Genomic DNA, 25,283 nt, shown 5'->3' on the forward strand with positions numbered 1-25,283 from the left:
CACCTGAAATTTCAGTGTTGTGGTGTGTATTTGATGTTCACAAACATGATATATCATTAGTGTCTACGTGTGCTGCAGAGGGTTTAATTTTGATGTCTCGCCATGAAACAGGAAATTGCTATAATGTTGCCGTAAATGTTCTGATCTCCATCAAACTTCAGATGATTCATATTAGTTCTGCCCTGAAAACATTTATATGACCATATTTCCTGATACTCATAGTGTTAGCTAGTGGTGACAGGAAGTAGGTCTCAAACACTTATCTTTTGATTTATCTGAAAGTTAAATGCTGTGGTGTATATTTGATGTACAAAAACATGATGTATAATTACTGCGCTCTCCAACTCCCTCTAGTGGAAAGAGGAAGTGATACAAAATGTGAAATATGTCATTCCAGCACTGTATCAGGGATATGCCAAGTCACTCCTGCATGCGATGTCTAACTTTGACAGAAATGAACTGACGCGTCAGAAGGCGTCCTGCCAGCCCCCCCGAGTTGCGTGAAGGTGCGAGGGCCCGTTCATCGCTGCTTGCAGCCTATTTTTTTTTTTTAATTTTTAGAATCATAAATCACTTACCAATCAGCCACCCATCTGCACCCGCTTGAGCCAGTCGCCTTCCTACAGAAGTATTCTGTAGCACAAAGGAGTTGTGTGCTTCTCCTGGCCAACGGGCCACAACATTTATAATGTTGCAGTTTGCATCGGATATTATTTGTACATTGATTGAATGGGAGTTATCTGTTAAAATATGGAAATGGATCTGGAGAGGGGGCTTTTATCCGTACATGTGTACAGTCTATGGCACCTATGACATTTGGCAGTCCGGCTATGGCAAAAAAGACATTCTTAACATCAACCTGTTGGTCAGGTTGGTCAGAAGGAAATGTATTGTGGCATATTTGAAATGATGGACTTCAACACTCTGGAATGATCCGGTGGCCAAAACTCCAAGTGCGCTGAGTAGCTGAAGGTGTGGAGGCACAGGATTTGACCGGCATGTGTTTCGCACAAGTTTTGGCTCCAGAGTGTTGCACAAATCCAGAAGTATAATGTGTGGTAATCTGAACCGGCTGAGCAGCCATTCATCTGTCTCTGCAAAAAGATCGGCATGATCTCTAAAAACACGCTCTCTGGGTAAAGCCTGGTTTGCCAAAGCATCCAACAGCAGCAAGTAAGCCATTTTTCAGGTGTGGAACTCGTGAGATAATCCCAGGGTATTTATAGTCTTGACTGGGTTCAATTAACCAATAGGATTTTTGAATTAAATAATAAACCATTAAAAGTCAGTTAAAGCATATAATAATCTAAATTATATTATATAATCTGTTTTCTTATGTTCCTTAAATTAAAAAAAAAACCATATGTTTCCATGCATTTGACAAGTCATTTTTGAGCTGTGTAAACAGGATGATTTTCTCTTACCTTAGTAAGAGTGCTCTCAACCACTCGTAAATTTTTTTCTTACCTGAGAAAAGAGCAAAAATAAGAAAACATTGGTGAATCCCAAAAGTCAGTGGGTACCAACAAAATAAGAGAAGATCAAGGATACGAACAAAAATAAGAGAATATCCGTTTGTAAACTGTTTCTTGCATGAGGCCCATTGTGTCATAAACCTCTGAATCCTCGGATTTGAGCCTGTTACATTGTTTCTCCCTGCAGCTGCCGGCAGTGGTGGATGTTTGCCATCCAGGCCAACCTTAGTGAAATCAGGGAGCAGCGGCGGCGAGGCAGCTGGGACTTTGCCCTGCAGCGGGCACGAGATGCCCAGACCTACACCAGCCTCTACTTCAGAAGGCTCAAAGGAGTCCCACTGAGTCCTCAGGAAGAGGTGCTGCACTGTAACACAGACATGATGCGTCAACAGAAATTGAAGTTATATTGTTTATATCTTTAAATAGAACCTAATGTCCACTCTGAACAACAAAGTTATATTGCTGTTCATGTTCTTTTTTATTGTACTGATAGAACTCAAGACTCAAGACTTAACAATGTCACACATGTTTTAAAGAGGATGAGCTTTTGTATGGAATTAGATAGATCCAAGAAGGGTTCCAAATTCCAGGAAATTCCTCATCTTTTTATTAAACTCATATTGAGAGTCTGTAGGAAAAGAGGATGTATTGTATGTAGCGCACAGCTCACGCCACCAGTCTCACGGCGTGAGATGTGCACCAGTGTTAATTTCGTTGATGAAAACTATGACAAAATGATTGGTCAACAACCTTTTTTTCCATGATCAAAAGAAGATTGTCCCTAAGTAGGCCCCAGTAGGTACCCAGTTATTTGGGATCTTTGTTTCTTTATTCAGTGTGCTGTGATGCACCCTGAATCAAAAGCCAGTGTGGAATTTTGGGATGTTGTACTTTTAAACGCACTTTCAACCACATATCACTAAACCGATATTTGTCTTTCTCACTCAGAGTGAGCTGGAGCGAGTGGAGGAGGAGCAGACATTGGAGGAGCTTCAGAGTCTCAGAGAAATTGTCCACGACTGGTTTCGAAAGCAGCAAGAGATTGCAGATGTAAGCTCTGATGATTCATCAATGTGTTCAGTGGTATATAAAATTTAAAATAAAATGCAAAAAGTCATCTTTGTGGCCCCTCTGCCTTAGGTTAACTCCTATTAACAGCACTTAACCTCTTAGCTTACAACTTTGTCTGGAAGCGCTGTGAAGCATGACAATTTTCCGTGCTGCCCACGTGCTTTCGGTGCTCATGTTGACCAATTGGGCTGTTCACACTGGACGAGGCATGGCGCCAAGCACCCTGCCCATTTTGCGATCTGCAGTGATAGTTTTGGTGTCTGGTCTATTTTTTCCACAAGCTGTGAGCAAATCTGATAAGAAAACACACTGATAATCTATTTTGAACAATATTAAGGATATATTAGAGACCATAAAAATGATCTGATTATGATCAGTGATAAAATATGCATCCCATGCTTTCACGTATTTGTCAGTTGTGTCTAAACAGAGAGAGAGAGATAAGCAGAGCCACATACACACAGACACACACATACACAGACACAAGCAGACAGAGGCAGAGCTCTACATGTGATTGAAACAGAACAGAGAGCAGAATTGCTTGTGACCAATGCACAGAAATGCAATTCTGGTGTGCCAGGCGACTGCTGCCGACCAGCTGCACGAATAGTCATCATCAAGCTTACACAACACTACCAAATAGGGATGCACGATGATATCAGCATGTCATCACTATCAGCAGATATCGGCTTTAAAATGAGCTATCAGAATCGGCCAACATGCTTTTTCTTATTTTGCACGAATAATGACAATTACATACATTAAAAAGAATTCTATTTCATGTCTCCATCTGCCAATGGGACAACATGATAAGAGTATGCATGCATAATATGATGTTAATTCCACTGCAGAAGAGACTTGATGATCACTAAAATGGGGAATATCGGTATTGTTTATCGGCCAAATAAGTTGTCATATATTGGTATATCAGATATCAGCAAAAAAATCCAATATTGTACATCCCCAATTACCAAATGTGTATTTGTTATAGTTTCAACCTGTGTTCCTTCTCTGTCTGTTCTTGCAGAATGTGCGAGAGCCCAGCAGTGACCCCCAGCCCTGTTTACCCACCACATCTATTCCTAAGAGTGGGAGCTCAGGAATGATCCAGTACCTGCAGTCTTGGTTCCCGGGCTGGGGAGGCTGGTATGGAGATACCCAGGACCCAGACAGGCCTGCAGAGCTCCTGCCGAGTCCATCCTCCTGGGATATTCTAGGTGAGAGACTGACTCCTGTCTGGTGCCAGAGAAGAGCTGACAACATTTAGCTTTCTATCTTCAATCTGTTACAAACTCCAGCAGAGGTTACTAACACAAATTTGGTTTGATTAGCATTACATATTCTGTTACATTAGAAAATTAGTGGAATAAGTCTAGACTCCTGTATGACAAGCTGGAGTTTTGTGTTTTATATTATCTGGTAGTGTTGGCTGTAGTGCCAGGCAAAGAAATTATGATATGGAGGAATTCTGGCTGCTGACTCAGATGATATAATGTTCCTCCAGCAGAGACAGAAGACTTGTTCGACCCATTGGAGGATTCTCACACTCTGAACACGTTCACCAGGCGAGATCACCTGTTTGCCCGGCTGGAGTTCTTACTGGAGAAGGGTGGAGTCACACTCTTCCATCAGGACAGGACGGGGGACACGCTGCATGAAAGTGGGGTCATCCAGTTGGAATTCTCAGGTACAGAGGAGCAGTGTTTGGAGAGATGGAAACACGTTTCAGTTTTTTATCTGAGGCAGCCGCCTCTCTGTCTGTAGTTGCCACTTTGTAACCTTGCTCAGTATCCTGCCCATAGCATCTGATTGGTTACACATAACAAGTAACAGCCTATCAACACTGTAGGCTGCTGTAGCTCTGACGAGCAAAAAGGAACGTGGAACCTTTTCGTGGATGCACAAAGCATCTCCTGAACTATTTTTCAGGCCAGCAGATAGAGAGACAGAGCAGGGATCCACTACTGCATATGATGTATCAAATTAAGTTGCACTTGAGATAATTCTCAGAATATTTTCGGGTCTTCTGTCATTTGGGCTTGTCTGTAGCTGAGTCAGCAGCAGTTGTAGCATATCTAGGTACATTAGCCTCCCCCTCTGCACTTTCATCTGTGGCTTCTGAGGTGGATGGTGTGTCAGAGTCTCTTTGCTCAAAGAGTTACAAAACAATCCACTGTGGCTCACAAGAATGCCCATACACTTGGAATAATGATACAGCTAACTAGCCAATATGTTTCAGTAGTAGACAACTGTTGACCAACTACATCACCTCACCACAATGTAGCAATGCACAACATTATCAGCAGTCCATCTGTATTGGCCGATGTCTGCTTTAAAATGAACTATGAGAATCAGCCAACACGCTTTTACTTATTTTGCACAATAAATGAATATTACATACATTGAAAAGTATCGTATTTTATGTCTTGATCTGCTGGTGGGTCATCACAATAAGTGTATGCATGCATAATATGATGTTAATGCCACTACAGAAGAGACTTGATGATCACTAAAATTAGGTGGGGAAAAAAGTGGATATATCAACATTGGTTATCGGTCAAATAAGTTGTTATATATCAGCATATCAATTATGGGCCAAAAATGCAATATCGTGCATCCCTACCATTAATTGTTGCACAGTTATTTAGCATTACCTAGCTTACATGAGTGCACAAGGATTCATGGGTAACACTTATCATTTATGTGTACGGTAAATTAGGGATGGGCAATATGGCCAGAAATTGATATCTTGGTATTTTCAGGCTGAATGGCGATGAACGATATATATCTTTGTATTTTCTATGAAATGGGCTACATGTTCAGTTGCAAGTCAAAGCCACGTGATATGTCACAAGCACTGTAATTATGTTAAATAATGTGACTTAATTAACATTAAATCACCTCATGGGGCACCATTCCCGTAAAGGGAAAAATGATAGCCAGTTAAAGATATCAGTCTCATAAAATAGGCTAAACTATTAATGTGGAGTTTTGATTAATAATTAAATTAATGACAACAACCAAAATTAATGGTAATGCCTGAAGGATTTCGGAGTTCTTGACGCAGCAGAGGTTGACTATTCATTTACCCTTGTGCAACATTAAACAGACAGCAGGTATGATTCCAAAGAATTATATTTATTCACAAATTAGCAAAGCAAACCAAAACACGCAAATTCTAACTAACTATATACAAGCTTAGTGTGTGTATATGTGTGTGTGTGTGTGTGTGTGTGTGTGAGGGAGTGAGAAAGAAGAGAAAGACAAAGGCGGGTGTGGTGATCAAGGAGCCGTTTGGCCTACAAAACAAAATGGCTGACAACAGAAAACTACCAAAATGGCTGAATCAAGGCTTGCTTCAGGGGGAGGTGTTTGTCTGACCATGTGGTCAGGACAAAGACAAAGGAAAAGAAGCGGGAACTTTGAGATGCCTGTTTGGATGTAGCTCTGGTGAAAGCCTATTTGTCAGTGAGTCTATGTCAATGGGATTTGTGTTGCAAACGGTCTGAATTAGTGCAGAGATTGTTTAGTTGTGTGCAAGAATCTGTTTGTGAACAGTATTAGCAAACTAAACACTTAGCTTTGGCAAAGCCAGCTAATCAATGACCTAACTGCAATCTATCACAACAATAACTCAGTAAACAGCATCAAATCACATACAACAAGTTAAACAGTCTTGCTTAGCCTGTAAAGCTGTGATAAGCTATGCCCAGTTGTTACGTTACCGATCCTTGAATGGATGGGAGAAAGAGTCACTTGGTGGTGTGCTGCTTTGTTAGCTGGCAGAAGAAGGCTGGGAAGATGGTTCCAGGTGCAGTCTTTGTTGGGTCCTTTGTTCCAAAGGTGAAACTCAGAGGAAGCTGGTCGCTCAGGGTTTAGCAGAGTTAGCCGCTGGGTGCTAACTCACTTAGTTCCTTGTTGCTGGAAAGCTAGTTGCAAACCTTGTGTTTGCAAGAGAGTCTGTGATCAGTTGCCCTCCCTTTAGTGGCCTGGGCTATGGAGCAGGGGTCTGGGCCAAGTTGTGAGACTTGTGTCTCACTGAGGCGTGAGGTGAGACCTCCTGTGGAGATGGGTGTCACCTAGCTGTCTTTGTTTGGAGAACAAAGAGCATGCAGAGGAAAAAGCCTTTAAATGCCCAGTGATGATTTTACCAAATGATAAATCATCTGTGGTCCTGTGAATCCCAACAAGATTATTTATAACACCAACTCAGAATAATTTTTCAAATAAAAACATCCCATGTTGGAGGTCCTGTGGGGGAAAAAAAGCAAACTATTACCATGTATTCTTGCATTGCCCATTGTTCCTGAACTACTGGAAACAAACTAATAATATTATGGAAAAGGTGCTTATTTAACTTTGTGACCATGTACCTGGGTATGAGACCGGACACTGGGATTTGCAAATATGTTTAATATTTTACTGATAGCGAGTTAAAGAGCTCTCACGAGAGAATGGATGTCATCAGACACACCCACGGTAAAGGACTGGATTGTTGTAATCCATGACATTTTTGTGATGGAAAAAAGATAGTTACTTATATAACTGTGGTTCTATGAATCCTGGATGACCGCCAGAGGCTGTGCATAAGCACTGAATGTCTTTGTCTAACGCATGCACAGGTCGAGTAGCTATACCAACAAAGTCACCTGTGACCCTCTGATGACCGCGGACAGGCTATATCTTCCGGTGTGGTCAGAGGATCTGTTCCTGCAGAATCTTCTCGCGAGGCCACAAGGATTCTGAGTGACTGAATGCACTGGTGGTCATCCAGGATTCATAGAACCGTAGTTACATATGTAACTCTCGCTCTGTTTCATCTTTCCTGACCGCCAGAGGTGTTGCATCAGCACTGGATGACCCATACCAACAGAGTCACGAGGAATCCCCAAGTACATACCTCATTGAGTGGAGCAGGAACTTGGTAGGAGGACAATGCCCAGGACAAGACAGCTCCCTTCCAGACAAGACCAACTTCACCCCAGACCACATTTATATCTGCTGGATCTTTGTTTGACCACCAAATACTTCAAGTACAGTGAGGGTTTCTACCGACAAAAGCACGGCTGTGCTATGGGTTCACCGGTGTCCCCTGTAGTGGCCAAATTTTTACATGGAAGATGTGGAGACAGAACATGACAGACATGAATTACTGAATGACACGACTTGAAGCTCTCCTACACGCTTTGCTGAAGTGATGACGAGGAGGAAGGCAGTCTTTGCTGACAACCATCTCTGTTCTGCCTGTGCCTGTGGCTCAAAGGGAGGCAAGCATAGAGCATCCAGCACCAAGGGCAGATCCCATGCCGGAGTTCTTGGCGTTTGTGGGGCATGTTGAGACGAAATGGTGGCTACGTACACCTTCAGGGTAGAGGGGGACTGACTGCCATCCAGGAGAGATTGTAAGAACTCCAGAATGGTAGGTACCGAGCAGTGCACAGGGTCCTCATCCCTGGTTGAACACCAAGCAGAGAACAGCTGCCACCTGTTCTCATACTGCGCCCGGGTAGACGGCGCCCTGGTGTTCAGAACAATATTACGGACGGTGTCTATACACTCACCCTGCAGAGGCCAAACCCACAGTTGAAGGCAGCAAGGGTCGGGATACCAAACCCTTCCTCCCCAGCTGAGACAGGAGATCTTTTCTGTTGGGGAGGCGCCATGGCGAGCTGTAACATAGCCTGTGCAGCAGAGGACACCACATCCTTCGCAGCCAGAAGGGGGCCACCAGAAGCAGCCTGTGGCCCTGTTGAAGAACCCTCTGAAATGTTGCCATAATCATAGAGACTGGCGGGAAGGCATAGAGGAAACCGTCTGGCCACACGTGTGCGAGGGCATCCTGCCCCAGAGGGCTAGTGTGCCCCAGAGGGGACAATGGGTTGTCTCCTCCGAGGTGAAAAGATCCACTTTTGCCCTGCCGAAGAGGTCCCAGATGCCACGGACCACCTACAGGTAAAGCAGCTACTCCCCCGGGGAAGGCTAGCAGAGGGAGAGGAAGTCTGCTACCTTGTTCTGCTTCCCTGGAAAATACATTATTCTCAGGCTGGTGAGGGCTGCCCAAGTCATAGCTCTAGCACGTTGACATGGTCCATGCAGACTCAAGCAGACCACTGCCCTAGAGCTGTTCTATTCTGCCACACTGCACCCCACCCTGAGAGGGAGTTATCTGTCTTGACGGTCTCCCGACGGGACGGAACAGAGCCCATGGGCATGCTCTGCAACATGAATGCCCTCTCCCTTCATGGGGACAGGGTGAGGAGGCACCGCTGCAGCACCCTGATCTTCCTGTGCCTGTGCCACTTGGCGTCGAAGTGAAAACTGTTCAGCCATCTTTGACAGGGGCGTAGTGACAGCAAACCCAAGGGGACAACAGTTTCGGTAGCTTTCAACTTGCCTGGGAGGTGCAGAAACTGCAGGTAGGGCAACCCCTTGGAAAAAGGGGGAGGAGGCAGAGGATGTCGTCCACCCGCCGAGATGTCAGACAGGCCTCCAAGGTGACAGTGTCCAGAGCCACACATCTGGTGAACACCCATGGAGAGAGGGAGAGGGAGAGGGAGAGGCCAACGGGAAGCACCCTGAAATGAAATTGGCGGCCTTGAAAGGCAAAACAAAGGAATTGCCTGTGGTGAGGTATGATGGGGACATGAAAATAGGCATCCTTCGAGTCGATGGACGTACACCACTCCACTCAGGCAATCGCACGCAGAACTGACTGGCCCCAGGGCCTCAGTTCCTCCTGCACGCCTCTGTGAGGGGAGACTGAGCAAGCCTGAACCAGTGTGGACATCACCCGCCCCAGCTCCCTGGACATGAGGACGAAAGCCTGCAGGGACGCATCACTAAAACTATGAGCAGAAGCATCCAGCATAGCCTCCTGTAGGGAGGCTGAGAGGGCTAGCATAAGGTGTGACATGGAGTTCCCTATCCAGCCCATGTGAGCTGCCGCGTCATAGGCCTTGGAGAGCAGATCATCTGTGATGCGACACTGGGGTGAAGGACACCTGGGGCTGTATTCACAAATATTCTTTCTTTTTTTTTTTTAAAGATATTTTTGGGGGCATTCTGGCCTCCAATCGACAGGACAGACGAGCGTGAAGGAGGGAGAGAGAGAGAGGGAGTGACACACAGCAAAGGGCCACAGGCCGGAGTCGAACCCGGGCCGCTGCGGCAACAGCCCTGCACACGGGGCGCCTGCCCCACCGCCAAGCCACCGACACCCCATATTCACAAACATTCTGAGGGTACTCTAAGGGAGCTCCTAACTTAGACCAAAAACTTAGTTTAGGAGTGATTTAGGAAAGTTCTCAGAGCAACTCTGAGCAAGGAAGGGACAGAAACTTTTATTTTACTGAGGGGGTGTGGTTGACCCTGTTGCTAGGTATGATGCATTCTTTAAACAGATGTAATTGGTTGTCACAGACACACTCTTTTGTGAACTTGCAAGGTGTGTACACCCAGTGGAAATGAAATAAGCTGCATCACAATATGAGATTGACAGTGTTGTTATTGTTAGTGTGATCACTCTGCTGATCTAAGGTTAAGATGGACAAAGGTCATCACTACTGCACTCTTGCATTTTATCTTAATATTGCAATAATTTTATTTCTGGCGTCAAAGCGTTTTTTTGTTAGGTGAGAAATGTGTGCATATCCCAAACGAGATCGAATGATGGCCCCCATGGAGCTATCCTCTGAGCCCTTACCTGAACTGTGGGCTGAGGAACGGGAGCCCGTCTCCAAGGCATGGGAGACCGTGTCACAAGGGACAGTATCTGCCCCATATTCCCCAAATTCAGTTGCTGAGGCTGCCGTCGAGAGGATATCATCCTCGGAACCTGACATGGTCACAGGAGGAGTAGGCGCAACTGCATTCCCCGCACCAGTGTCATTCTGGAGGGCTGGTAAAATGGATTTCATCTGATTATGCTCTGCTGTCAGCTGGTCCACCCGGGAGGAAAGCTCAGACTCCCTAGCTTTCTTCTTGGAGAAGGCGCCTTCAGTCTCTGCAGCCTGATGCTTCAACAGGCTAGGCTGGGTTGGGGCCAATCTTTGAGATGAGGTTAGCTCTTCTGGCGGGGTAACGCCACCTAGAATCAGCTCCACCTCAGCCACCCTAGCAGCCCTCACCGCCAGGGGCATTAAGCTGCAGTTCATGCATGGGTCCTCCGAGAGGCCCTCTCTCAGGTGCTCCAGGCCATGACACAAGGGGCAAAGATCATGACCGTCCTCAGGCTGCAGAGGAGCCATGCAGGCGGTAAAACAGTGAGTGTTCATCATAATGGCGGCTGCCAATTATGAAAACAACACACAATGAACAACGTCTGCAGGAAGTGGGAGTGAAAACACTGCCTTTACCAACAAAGGTTGCAACAAGAAACCAGAACAACCAAAGTTGTTTAGTGGTGTAAGTAAATTAGTTTAAGCGGGAACGCTGCTGCTAACTGTGGAAAACAAAAAATCAATTCCAAATATGTAATGCTATAAATATAAAAAAAAAAAAAAAAACCTAGGTACGACCGAGTCGTTACCAGATTAATTCAGGTAGCTCAAATCAAAGCACTGCTGCTAACCGAAAAAATTCTAAATCTAATCCAAATAAGGAATGCCGTAATGGTAATAATAACAATAATAATAGTAATAATAATAATAACTTTTCTTTGTATTGCACTTTACATTTTAGCAATCTCAAAGTGCTACAGAGCAGGATAAAGAAAAAATAAAACAGATTAGAATTAATACAATTTAAGAATTATTAAAAAAAATGATTAGAGACAATAAATAATTAAAAGGAGAACCTATAAAAGACATTTAGCAGAATGCTTTTGTAAAAAGATAGGTTTTTAGGTCTTGTTTAAAAACATCAATAGTCTGTGGGGCCCTGAGGTGGTCAGGGAGGGCGTTCCACAGCCTTGGAGCAGCAGAGGAAAAGGCCCGGTCACCCATGGTGCGGAGCTTGGTTCTGGGAGCTTGGAGGGTGTTTGTGGTTGCAGAACGGAGGGTGCGTGAGGAGGTCTGGGGGGTGAGGAGTTCCTTGAGGTAAAGGGGGGCATGTCCGTGAATACATTGTTAAAACAGAGCAGCTAATGTTGCTAAAGCAAGAAGTTAGCGGAGTGGGACGCTCTTCCGGGCAGGTAACGTTACGTTGTGTTCTATCTCGTAACATCATTGTTTAGTTTTTTAGTTTATTTGTTTATTTGGACGGGACAGTGCAAAATTAATGAGCACAGGGCACAAGGCAGATACGAGTACCTGGAACATGATACAGCGTAAAAATTGCCGGCATTAGCATGAGGCTAATTTCTGTCCGTAGTCCCCAACACATAGAAGACAATATAAAAACAAACCTTTAACACACTTAGACACCATGAAATCAACAGCAGATACATTCAATAGACATAGCACCATTCATTCAGAAAAGGAGGAAGAAGAGAGAAAGAAACAAAAAACGAAAGAAATATAAAAGACACTCCATAGCAACAGTACATTCAAAATACAATAGGTCAGTGGTTGCATGACTGGTTGGCTTTTAGCCATTTTTTTTTAGCATACCTCTAAAGGTGGCAAGGGTGGGAATTTCTCTTAGGTACTCTGGGAGGCAGTTCCAGGTTTGGCTACCTTTTATAGAGAGCACATTTTGGCCAAATGTGGTCAGTCTGTGTTGTACCTTGCAGTCACCTCTGGTGTCTGACCTAGTTAGAAGTCCAGTTGATTGTTGTTGTTTTTTTAATGGATGAATTCCTGTACAGGAGGGGGCGCTAGGCCATTTAAACACTTAAAAACAAAACAAGCACTCTTCAGGACTTTGAAGTTTTCGAAGTTCAAGAAGTTGTATTGATCCAAAATGTTGCAGTGATGGTATGACAGTGATTTTCTGGCAAAAATCTTTATGGCTTTGTGAAAGAGTTGTTCAATGTAATTTTGCTGAACAACATGAATATTCCTATCTTAACCCTCAATCTTAATTCTCAAGCTCAACCCTCAATCTCACTAGCCTTCAAAACCAAGTGTTAAGGGCTATCTTGTGACGTCTTAATACGTCTTAAGACTGTTAGGGGCAGCAATATGCCAAAACTCCGTCCAGTCTGTCAGTTCAAAGAAGAAGAAATATATGTTATCAGTAGTTGTCGATAAAAAGACGTGATGAGTTTTTTTTCCCCAACACTTTATTTCAATTCTTGTACAAAACAAGCAGTGACAAGACATGAACAGAACAAATATGCCAGGGTTAAGAGAAAAGAAAAAGAAATAAAATAAATAAATAAAAGAGTTCAGCAGCTCAAACAATTAAATTGTTTACATATTTTCAGAGTCTTTATAGCTTTTTAGTTTGAGTTTGTGGAGTGCTGAATGGTTTCTAAGTATTGCTGCATTTTATTCATAAAAATTTTGAACATCTTAAAAGTGAGGGCCATACATCTCTTATGAATATGAAATTTCGCTAAGATAATAGATAGATTAATGATATAGAATTGTTTTTGTTTTGAAATGCTGACATCATAAAATCCAAACAGCACATCTTTGAACAGTAGTGAAAATAGAACATAAATGTTCCAATGAATATACTCGACAAAATCTTTCCAAAAAGTGACAGTATAGGGGCAGCAAAACAAAAGTACAGTTACCAAACAACAATCTTCGACAATGCCGTCTGCAGCTGTGCTGATTTCATATTGAAACAGAATGCTTGATTACTAGGGGAACGGTTGCCGTTGTGACTGAGAATTATGTTATGAATATGAACAGTTCACAAGTTACAAATTACTCTCTCCCATAGTTTTTTTGGAGCCTGCTTGCTTTTTGTAAACTTGTCTTCATTGGTGGCCCTGAAATGAATCAGGGCTTGTGTTTTGTCTGGTGGCCCTGAAATGGAACAGAGATAACAACATTACTTTCTTTTATTTTTTACTTTTTTGGGCTACCTGTCAGATATTCGTTAAGTTATTAGTTAGTTTCATGTAGTATTGCAAGTATTATCACAAAGAATACTGTAGTCAACATCCAGCAGAACTGGTGAGGCTGTTTACACAGTCACACAAGTGTTATCTGGTGACTTTCATCCACGTTAACGTTTCACTCTTTGGGTTATAAGTTGATTCAACCAAATAACCTGTACCACAACAACCGACCTAACTTATTCAGCGGAAAGTCACCAGATAATACGATCACTAACGTTAACCTGCAGCTGTAACGTTACCAACTGCATACTCTACGGCTACAGGAGATGACACCGTCCGGTCATCTTACAAAAATGTCGATGCAAACGTTTCACGTATATTAAAACAACTTAACAACTACATTATCACTGAGAAAAATGACTTTTGTAACTGAATGACAGCATACTCGGTTATCAGAGAACCGGGGTTACGTGCGGCGGGGCAGGCAAGCCGTCGCCCGCGACCAAAAATATGTGTGTTACGCTACAAAGAGGTCTATAGTCCATAAAATGACGTTAAACTAAGATAATGCAATGGTTATCATAATTTTAAAACAACTGTTAACGAGGAAAATACTCACATTGATAACTCCGCTTCCTCACGCTTGTCGCCGCCATCTTGCATTGACTGAATCGTCTGTACTCGGCTGGGTTTGGCTGAGCTCGACGGATGATACGCAAAGGATTCTGGGATAGCACTTACTGCCAAGGGTGGTCCTGGAAAATCTTAAAAGTGAGGGCCATACAGCCCTTATTCTTGACCCTCAACTCAACACTCTGAGAATCGGGACAGCACTAGCACTTCGCGGGAGCGCATATTTTTGAGACTGAGGGTTAAGATTGAGGGTTAAGATAGGAATTGGGATTGGGCCATACTCTGCAGCCAGTGTTGGACCATGATTAGACCGTCCGTTAACTTGTTTGAGATCAAGTCAGGTTTTTTGCCATGAAGGAAGATGACTTAATCATCTGCGTACATTTGGATGTTAAAGTCAGGGCATGCGTCAGGCAGGTCATTTATATACAAGGAAAAGAGTAGTGGCCCAAGGACCAAGCCTGGTGGCACACCTGCTGGATTATCAAGCCAGGGCGATTTCATGACACACTGTTTTCTGTTTGTTAGGTAGGACCTGAACCATTTCATAGTATCTGTGGAGAAATTGAAATGAGATAATTTTGCCAGGAGTATTTGATGGTTGACAGTGTCAAATGCCCTCCTGAGGTCCAGGAACACAGCACCTACGTATGAATGTTTGTCCAGCATGTATTTGATTTTTTCAATGAACACACAGTTCGCTGTCTCAGTGGAGTGATGGGCACGAATGCCAAACTGAAGTGGGTGGAGTGGGGTGTGGCCTTTATCTAGGTGTATAGTCAGCAGTTTCGATACCCATTTTTCGGCAACCTTGGATATGGTTGGGAGGATGCTAATTGGTCTTTGAAAACATTTACATACCTACACATTAAAACACATAAAACAATTATCTATAACATTACGTTATAAACGACCGCGGACCTCTCGCTCGCCCCCCCTCTCTGACCCGTGACCACACCGCCCGTGGAAGCCTCGAAGCACCGGACCGTGACCGGCTCGCGCCCTGCAGCAATCGTTTTGGCGTCTGGTCTATTTTCTGCGCGAGCCGTGAGCGAATGTGTCAAGCCGGGTGACGGAGACAACAGCTGGGAGCAGAACCGCTTGTCGACTAGCGTGGAGAAATGCGCGTCTGATGCCAACGCCCACTTGCAAAGAGGACAGCTGCGGTGGTGTTTTTTTTCTCTCCCCACAATCGAATATCAATTTTCAGATTCGAAGGTCCATTTTTTTTTCAAATTTGAATTTAAATTCGAATTTAGAATATTCATTGACAGCCCTAGATTGGATCGTTGATCATTAAATCGATATATCCAGATTGACGGATAGTTACACCCCTACTAATTTCCGCCGCTTGCATCCGCAATCTCATTCTTCCGGTCACTACCCAGGGCTCATGACCATAGGTGAGGGTTGGGATGGGGATGGACCAGTAAGTCGAAAGCTTCCCCTTCGGGCTCAGCTCCCTCTTCACCATAACGACTGGTGCATCACCTGCATCACTGCAGTGAACAAGACCCCGGGATACTTGAACTCCTTCACTTGAGGCAGTAGCTCTCCCTCAACACAGAGAGGGCAATTCACTGGTTTCCGGCAGAGCACCATGGCCTCAGATTTGGAAGTGTTAACTCTCATCCTGACCGCTTCATACTTGGCTGCAAACCGCCCCGGTGCATAATGGAGGTCACGGTGTGATAAAGCCAACAGAACCACATCACCTGCTAAAAGCAGAGATGCAATTCTGAGGTCCCCAAACCAGACCCTTTCCTTCCCCCGGCTGGGCCTTGAGATCCTGTTCATGAAAATCACAAACAGGATCGGTGACAAGGGACCAGATGGCTCATAGCAGTGAGCCCGGTACCCTGTACTCCCACAGTACCCCCCACAAGATTCCCCAAGGGACACGGTCATAAGCCTTCTCCAAGTCCACAAAGCACATGTAGACTGGATGGGCAAACTCCCACGACCCCTCCAGCAACCTCGCAAGGGTAAAGAGCTGGTCCACTGTTCCATGGCCAGGCAGACTCCGCATTGCTCCCCCTGAAGGAGGCTGAGCAATGTGATACCCTGATAGTTGGAGCACACCCTCTGGTCCTCTTTTTTATAAATGGGGACCACCACCCCGGTCTGCAACACAGCACTGTACCCAACCTCCATACGACACTGAAAAGGTGAGTCAGCCAAGACAGCCCAACAGTGTCCACAGCCTTCAGCATCTCAAGGCGAATCTCATCCACACCCGGCGCCCTGCCACTGGGAAGCTTTTTAACTACCTCAGCAACCTCTGCCAGGGATATGGGCAAGAGTTCCCCCGAGTCCTCAGGCTCTGCCTCGTTCATGGTGGAAGTGATGGTCGGGTTCAGGAGGTCCTCAAAGTGCTCCTTCCACCGCTCAATGTCCCCAGTTTGGGTCAGCCATTCTCCTTTGCTAAGCACAGCCTGAGACTTTTTGAAGGCATAGTCATATAACAAATGTTTTATCTGTATTTGAATATTTTGTCACTTTACCTACAAAGAAATGGGAAAAAAATAGAACGCTTGTAACTATGATGTGATGAAAGAATTGTGCTCCAATTTTGTTCTAAATAGAAGTTTAAATTTAAAAAAAAAAAGAAAATATACAGCTGCATAACATGCAACTTTTGGCACATTGTACTGGACCTACAGAGGTTTAAAGTTTTGCAGCACAGGACACAAAAATATAGCATGACAATAAAAGTATCAAGTAGGCCTAAATACATTATATTTAGAAACAATTAAAAATCTTTGCGGGGGGAGTTAAAAAGTGATTTTCCGTGACCTTTCAAATAAATCTAGTGCTGGAAAAAAGATGTCAATCAATCAATTTTATTTATAAATAAATAAATAATTTATAATTATTTTTAGTTATTTAGGCTATTAATCTTATTAATGCACAAAGCATCAACAGAGAGACAGATGGAGGGAAGGAGCAAGAGACGCTTTGTCCACGTTATATACACCTTGTATATGAAATGTCTATGTTGTCACTGCATTTTTAAAAAAACATCACTTGCATCCAGGCACTGTCTCAATGTCACAAAATAGACTACAGCTGCCAAAAAAAATGGTGATGCGCTATGATTCACCTCACACACAAACTAGTAAACAAACACTCACCTGACAATCAAGCAGCTCTGTCTTCCACACATGCATCACAGTGCTGTACTGCACGTGTGCTGCTGCGGTCATTTAATTAATCTCACAGACTGATTAAGTGAAGCATGTGCAACATACAGACCGATGACACGCTGTCACCGATGTCTGTTATGCTACCGTAACTATTGCACATTCACATATGTAGTTTTTGTCAAGCTGCAAGCGTCATGTAGGCTTACATCACCAAAGGTTTATTACAAAATTTATTTATGAAATTTATGACCCACTCCCATGTGTGCATGGTGAGAGAGGAGAGGGAGAGACGCTGTGCTGCTGCCAGAGGAGCCTCTGAATGAGTTCCCTCTGAGCAGTAAGTCGCTAAAAGAGTCTGAGAAGTCTGGGGCTGTTCATAAAACATTCAGGACGTCACAGTTTATTCTAGCCTACTGAAGCTGCTCCTCTTTTTGGAACCACTGCCAAGTCACTAATAATTTCAGCCATGCTTTTGTTGCCGTGGGTAACAGTAGGATGTCAGTATGTCAACAAGTCGTTAAATTGCAAGTATCACTATATGAATTTGTCATATCATATTAAAAATGATATTGGTATTATTGTGAATGCGATGAAATGTCGCACCCCTAATGTCCTCCCTTTCTGTCTCCACACTTTTGCTCTTTCTCTGTCTGTGTGCTGTCCACATCCTCATCTTCATCATCATCCACATGAATATTACTATCTGACCTACTGAAAGTGAGCTGTCTGAGTTATGAAATGATTCTTCCTCTTTGTCTTGTCGCAGCTTTGTCCCACCGCTAGGGATGTGTATCGTTAAGTTTTTAACGGTACTACTACTCTTACCGATACTGCTTATCGATCTGGTATTTTAACGGTACTCTTATCGATATTTTTTGAGGAAGAAAAAAACAAATTAAGAACATAAATTGCTTTATTTTCTCAATTCTCATTATGCAACAAAATAGTTTTTTAACAAAACATTTTACTTTGTACAACTTGAAATGTAAAATACATAAAATAATAGTGTTGTCACTAGGGATGAGTACCGAACTCTGGTACTGAACGAGCCCCGGGGCTACATTCTTCAAGACCACAGTATTGATAAGCTCTGACCTTGACGGTTCTGTTATCGGTACAGGAGCAGTCGTGTTTTTACCACACTGTACACTGTGGTAACACTGTACAGCTTTCTGTCTGAATATGATGCACTTTCGCAAGGTGTTTTGACAAATTACTAGTGTATCTGCCCTTACACGCAAAACATTTGTCACACTCGTGACAACGCGCTGTGTCTGCATCAACTCTTGTAATGTAAAGCCACACTTTTGACCGTTTGGCTCTCTCCGCCATCGTTATCTATCTAATGGTAGGCTATGAGCTTGAGTTGGTGTATGCGCTGTCTTGTGTGTGTGTGTGTGTGTGTGTGTGTGTGTCACTGGAACAACAGCCCCACCCCCCTGCTCTCCACTCACACACAGCCGGGGTGAGCGACACAGATCCTCTCGTCTTCAGAGAGAATAGCGAAAATTATGATACAATGACGAATAATTGATGGAGTTGGTGAGATAAATATGCAAGATAACGTTTATCTTGTAAAAAGAAACGAAAAACACGACTGCTCCAGTACCGATAGCAGAACCGTTAATGTCAGAGCTTATCAATACTGTGGTCTTGAAGAATGTAGCCCCAGAGCTCGTTCAGTACCGGAGTTCGGTACCCATCCCTACCCACCGCTACATTTTCTTTACTGATTCTTGGTAAAACAGCTCTCTAAAGGCTTCTGACGGATGTGAAAAACACAGAAATTCGAACCTGTTCAGAAAGTGTTTTTGATGGACGAAAGTTTTAGACTCGGTGTGCAAATGTGATTGGTACAATGTGATGTAGTATTTATTTTTAGACAGGCAACAATTTCGGACAAAGAAAACTGACTCAATGGTCTTAAGTGTGGAATTTTTTGCAATGTTGAAGTGCATCAATAGGTGTAATAGATAATTTTATTTAACCATATCAACAAATATAGTGATAAAGTACATCTTTGAAAATATACGGAGAGACTGTGTACAGGAAAACTACCCACATAGAAATGATCTAGTCAATTTAACACCTCACAAATCAAGGGTCTTTATCAGATTGATGCAAAAATCCTGTAAATCCAGTACTGCCATATAACCTTCCTGCTGTTGAAATTTTGTGCTGTTGCCCACAACTGTCCGAGTGCAACTAGAGATACCGAAAGGAAAAATAACCTTGGTACATCTGATGGTTGACTGGTTGATAATCATATTCCTCATCATCATATAAATTGTGTCATAGTTATCGAGTGTAATAAGCTGTTTTCTGGTTTGAGAATGGATGAAAATGAGTAGTCCACTGAGTTAAAGTTATTTCAATTTCACTTCAATTTTATTTATAAAGCCCAATATCACAAATCACAATTTGCCTCACAGGGCTTTACAGCTTACCACATCCCTCTGTCCTTAGGACCCTCACAGCAGATAAGGAAAAACTCCCCAAAAAACCCCTTTAACAGGAGAAAAAAACGGTAGAAACCTCAGGAAGAGCAGCTGAGGAGGGATCCCTCTTCCAGGACGGACAGACGAGCAATAGATGTCGTACAGAACAGATCAGCATAATAAATTAACAGTAATCTGTATGACACAATGAGACAGAAAGAGACAGAGAGAGAGAGAGAGAGAGAGATGCAGGACAGACGGTAATGACAGTAGCTTACAACAACATTAATGAAAGTAATAATATAATTATAGTTCTGGCTACTGCGGTACAATATGTTGAAAGTTATGTGTTGTTGTTGTTGTTGCTACCTTCATTGAATTCACTGTGAGCATGTTTCCACAGGGGTAAAGGTGATTGTGGAGTCTCTCCCTCGCTCTGAGTCCTCCCTGTTGTCTGTGAAACTGGGTGGTTTGTTTCTGAGGGACTTGACTACGCAGGGCACCATCTTTCCTGTCCTGGTGTCTCCCAAAATGGTAAGCAGTGATGGACAGAGGTGGGCAGAGAGAGTCCATAATGTGAGGAAAAGTGAATTGCAGCTCCTCAAGTACATGACATTTATATTGTTTTCTACTGTATGTTTTATCATGCTTCTCCTGTTTTTCACATGTGCCACTTGTTGCAGGACAAACTTGTCGTTGCCATTAACCAGCCATCCGTCCAGTCCAGCAGTACCTTGGGTAAGATTTTTGTTTTCTTTTTAAGAATTGCTCTTAAAAAAAAACTTTTTCAATTCAAACAATATTCAGTAATGCTTTCTCTGAGTTTGACATTTTGACTACCTCAGATTCTTTTTCACGTTGAGTTGTTAAAGCTGTCAGAAATGTACCCATCTGTTTAAAACTGAGTAGAGATAAACTCTTCATGCCTCAGTGCCAGCAATAGCATCATGTTTTCGGGTTGTCCGTCCGTCTGTCGCTCCGTCTATTTGTCCATCCATCCCATCCTTGTGAATGTTATATCTCATGAATGACTTAAGTGAATTTCTTCAAATTTGGCACAAATGTCCACTTGGACTCAATGATGGACAGATAGTTTTTTGCTGGTCATAGGTCAAAACTCAAGGTGTCTTGTTCTTGTCTGTCTTATTCTCTTGAATGAGATATCCCAAGAACACCTTGAGGGAATATCTTCAGATTTGGCACACAAATTCACTTGGACTTGAGGATAAACTGATTAGATTTTGGTGGTCAAAGGTCAAGGTCACTGTGACCTTGCATTCCTCTCATTCTTGTGAACATGATATCTCAAGAACAGAGTGAAGGAATTTCTTCAGGTTTGGCACTAATGTCCACATGGACTCAACTGATTTTTTTTTGGTGGTCATACATCAAAGGTCAAGGCCACTGTGACCTTGTCTGTCTCATTCTCATGAACATGATATCTCAACGCCTTGAGTGAATTTTTTCAAATTTGGCACAAAAATTCAAACATTGTTTTTGTGTTGTCAGGATGCTCAGAGTGCTCATCATCACCAGTGTTTGAGATGATTTATGAGCGTAACCCCATGAGGTGTAAATTTGAGAGGAGACTGGAAGTGAAGACCAGTCCATTGAACATCATCTACAACCCACAAGCAATCAAAAAAGTGACCGAGTTCTTCTATAAAGGAAGAGTTCATACCTCAGGTGAGTAATGAAACTTGGTGCCCCTTTTTTGGAACGTATGCATTGCAAGGCCGGAGAAATATCACACTGTAGGCAGACATTTTTACAGACAGAATGTTTGCAGTTTCCTGTAAACATGTACTTGTAGATTTCTTCATTTTTAAGAAATGAGGTTGTTTTTTTTTGCCCTTCTACCAAGCTGTGCCATAAGTTTTTTAAAAGTCAAACGCACAACAGATTTCAATAAGTAAAACAAATTTAAATAATTAAGAAATAAGGCATCCATGAGCAACAGTGCAGATATAGAAACTCACAAAGTAAGGTGCAAAATGACAGTCCTCAACTGTAATTCCCAATGGGGATTTTAAATGGCGTCTGGGACTGAATACTTATTCCTCAACCAGCAACCAAGCAACCACTGTCACCTGCTGAGCTGACCACTCAAAGCACTTTCACACTACTTAGTCACAGTCCCCCATTTACAAGCACATTCATACACTGTTGCCTGAGGTGACCAGACAAGGTGCCACTTGCTACTCAGTTAATCATTCATACACCAATTTGAGGTTCAGTATCTTGCCTAAGGATACTTCAACATGCGGACCAGAGGAGCTGGAGATCAAACCGCTGATCTTCCTATTAATGGACGACCAGCTCTACCCCCTGAGCCACAGCCATTTAATTAGATCATTGTCTAAACAGTTGCCTCATTCCTTAAATACATGGCTGTTGCTTAGTTAATTAGCACCTCTACTCTTTTTTAGTTGAGCCTTAATAAATTTCAGTGAAGTGGTATCATTAAAGACAAGGCAGGATGCCTTCTTTATTATTCACTGCAGGAAATCATGCCATAGATCATGTTATTAAAGACACTTACATAATATTTCAGAAAATCGATTTCCTGTCTGACTAAAACTGGATTTTTAAAACTCATGTAAACATGGCATTGTACTAAATTGAATTTCTTAAAATCTGTCTTACACAACCAGATAATGCCATTTGGAGTCAAATTACTCCTGCATGTAAACAGTCAATCGGACCAAAACCCAATAAGTGCTCTGCGTATGCTCCACAGTTTCCACCCTGAGCTTTGACCAGGCTACATTATACATATACATTATGTTAGTGGACCTATGTGTCAGAGAACATATGCGTCAGTGGGGCATATGCCGTGGGGACAAAGGATCTCCTGAAATGCTCTGTTCTGCAATGCAGTGAGATAAGCTAACTGCTCCAGCTGCTCCTCTGTTGCTCCAGGAGGCTGTGGAGATGGTGTCTGCTATTGTCCATTATATCTTCCAGTTTGTTCAATGTGCCCCTCTCCACCACAGTTCTTAGTGGGTCCAGTCTCTTGCCAAGCACTGAGCCAGCTTTTTAAACCAGCTTGTCCAAACGCTTGATGTTTTTGTCTGTCGAGCTGCTTCCTCAACACACTGCAGCGTAGAAAAGTGCACTGGCCACCACTGTGTGATAGAACATGGTCAACATCTCCACACATACATCAAAGGACCTCAGTGTCCCCAGCAAGAACAGGCAGCTCTACCCCTTCCTGTAGAGGTCATCAGAGGACCAGTCCAGCTTATCATCCAAGAGGACCCCCAGATGTTTGTAGGTGTGGACCACCTCAATGTCTTCCCCCTGTATGGAGACTGGTTGATGGGGTGACCTCTTTCTGCTGAAATCCACCACCATCTCTTTGGTTTTGGCTGGGTTCAGGTGGAGACAGCATTTACTGCACCACTCCCTGAAGGCATCGACAAGGTCTCTGTACTCCCTGCTCTGTTCTGCAATGCAGTGAGATAAGCTGACTGCTCCAGCTGCTCCTCTGTTGCTCCAGGAGGCTGTGGAGAGGGTGTCTGCTATTGTCCATTATATCTTCCAGTTTGTTCAATGTGCCCCTCTCCACCACAGTTCTTAGTGGGTCCAGTCTCTTGCCGAGCACACTCCTGATCGCTCCTGATACAAGCCACAATAGCTGTATCGTCAGAGTATATTTGTATGTGGCAGGACCCAGAGGTGTACTTAAAGGAGCAATAAGCAAAATTCATTATTTCTAGATTGAAGGAATTAAAAAATTGCTATGTGAAGAACTCGAGGTGTAATTTCATCTGGAGTATAGCATGACCTCACACACCCTCTCTCTGTGTTGATCTCCAGCCCATTGTTTACAAGCCGGTCCGGCTGCGCATTCATGTACGTTCATGTGAATCCCCCCCCTCCTCCTCTCGGAGCCCTTGGCCCTTCCTCCTTATAAAAGGCTACAGCCGGTGAGCAATGGCAGTGCGTATTTTCGAAATGAAATGGCAGAGAGCGGAATGTCCACCTGAAGACGACCAGGATCTGACATTACCTCTAAAGAAACAACGGTTGTTGCCGAAGAAGTTGTTGGATAAAGAAAGGGACAGAACTCGGATTAACATTGGCCATGCATTTCCAAGGTGGAGAGCACTGCAAGAGCTAAAGGGGCTACAGTCTGACTCAGAGCTAGCTCTTCTTCTCCTGGACAGGTACAACATAAAGTCAAATGTCTGTTTTAATTAGTGTTACAGTAACGTTAAGCACATGTCGCTTTGTCGATTCAATTAAACTTAATGTTACAATCGTAGCATGGGTTAATGTCCGGAGCTTGAGTTATTAGCGACTCTGTCCCAGCAATGGGTCAGGCGTTACAGTTGTGTTAGGTGAGTAGCCCGGCATCCCGGCTAACATTTGCAATTAGCATTGTAAAATGTAGCCCGGCGGGCAGCCTGGCGGCTGTGTTTAGCTATTCCCCTGCCTACTTCAATGATGATGGTACCTGTAATAAATGCAATATATTTGCTGAAATGGAGGCGAGGCTCAGTGACCAGAAGAGCTGGTAGAAGCGCTCCATAGCTGCAAGTTACTCCAGTAGCCGTAGTAGCTCTAGTGCTAACTCTGGGAGCTAATGCTAACATTCCTCTCTTCTCCGTAAGCCGTAGCCGGGGTCTCACGGAGAAGAGTTGGAACGTTAGCATGGCAGCCGACTAGTGCTAACGCTAACGTCCCCATGCTTAAGCAGGCTCCCGGAACGTTCGCATGGCAGCCAACTAGTACTAATGCTAACGTCCCCGCGCTTCTCGGCTCGGACTCATTGAGCCTGGCGGAGAAGCGTAGGGACGTTAGCACTAGTCGGCTGCCATGCTAATGTTCCAACTCTTCTCGGTGAGACCGTGAGCCCGGCTCCTGGCTCCCGGCTCAGTTGGAGTTAGAGTGTTAGCGTGGCAGCCGAGTAGTGCTAACTCTAACAGGAAAGCAGGGAAATAGCTAAACACAGCAGAGACTGAGAGTGAGTGAAAGACATCGCTAACTGCTAAACTAAGCCAAACTAAGTTGGCTGTTTAGGTTTTATTTCCTCGCCCCTGTGGCGAGTGAATCTGCCTGCAGTTAAAGTGGGGGCTAACCGGTGCTTCCTCCTCATGCTCCACTTCACTCAGCTGCCAGCACAGCCAGTTAGCCTCCGCTAGGTTCCCAGCTAGTTTGGATCCAACCGGAGCACCGAGCCCTGGTTTGTTATTCAGGTTAATGTGGGAAGAAGCAGCGGGTTTATCGGGCAGCTGAGTGAAGCGGAGCCTGCGGAAGAAACACCAGGACCGTCTGGATGTGGTAGTCCGTGGAGATGCTGCGGTACTCGCCGGCACAGACAAGGCGGGGGGGGAGCAGAGGTAGAAGGAGGAGTGGCTCATGACACACTTTGTTGTTTTGCTCTACGGGCAGTGCACAACAGCGAACCTAGCGGTGAAACGATTTCGCTTATTGCCCCTTTAAAGTCCGCTGTGTAGAGTGTGAACAGGAACGGTGCTAAAACAGTTCCCTGTGGAGCACCAGTGCTGCTCTTGACCATCCCAGAGATACAGCTTCTAAGCCCGACATACTGAGGCTGCTCTGTCAGGTAGTCTGTTATCCAAGAGGTCAGGATGTGATCTGCTCCCATCCCCTCCAA

The 25,283-nt window shown here is 43.9% G+C and overlaps 1 protein-coding gene across 7 annotated transcripts in view; it reads left to right on the top strand.

The window, feature by feature from the left end:
* Positions 1–25,283, top strand: part of vps13d (vacuolar protein sorting 13 homolog D) — a 268,286-nt gene that overhangs the window by 77,120 nt on the left and 165,883 nt on the right. For 5 of the 7 annotated variants that reach the window (XM_033628067.2, XM_078170383.1, XM_078170380.1 and 2 more), the window contains 7 exons: positions 1,663–1,831; positions 2,424–2,525; positions 3,574–3,763; positions 4,051–4,233; positions 20,061–20,191; positions 20,341–20,395; positions 21,167–21,343. In XM_033628067.2, the coding sequence (XP_033483958.1) occupies positions 1,663–1,831; positions 2,424–2,525; positions 3,574–3,763; positions 4,051–4,233; positions 20,061–20,191; positions 20,341–20,395; positions 21,167–21,343 (1,007 nt within the window). The remainder of the gene's footprint in view (positions 1–1,662; positions 1,832–2,423; positions 2,526–3,573; positions 3,764–4,050; positions 4,234–20,060; positions 20,192–20,340; positions 20,396–21,166; positions 21,344–25,283) is intronic. The other 2 variants (XM_033628069.2, XM_078170382.1) reach the window with 1 other exon arrangement.

Source organism: Epinephelus lanceolatus, chromosome 8 (genome assembly GCF_041903045.1).
Source record: "Epinephelus lanceolatus isolate andai-2023 chromosome 8, ASM4190304v1, whole genome shotgun sequence".
NCBI classification, from domain to species: domain Eukaryota; kingdom Metazoa; phylum Chordata; class Actinopteri; order Perciformes; family Serranidae; genus Epinephelus; species Epinephelus lanceolatus.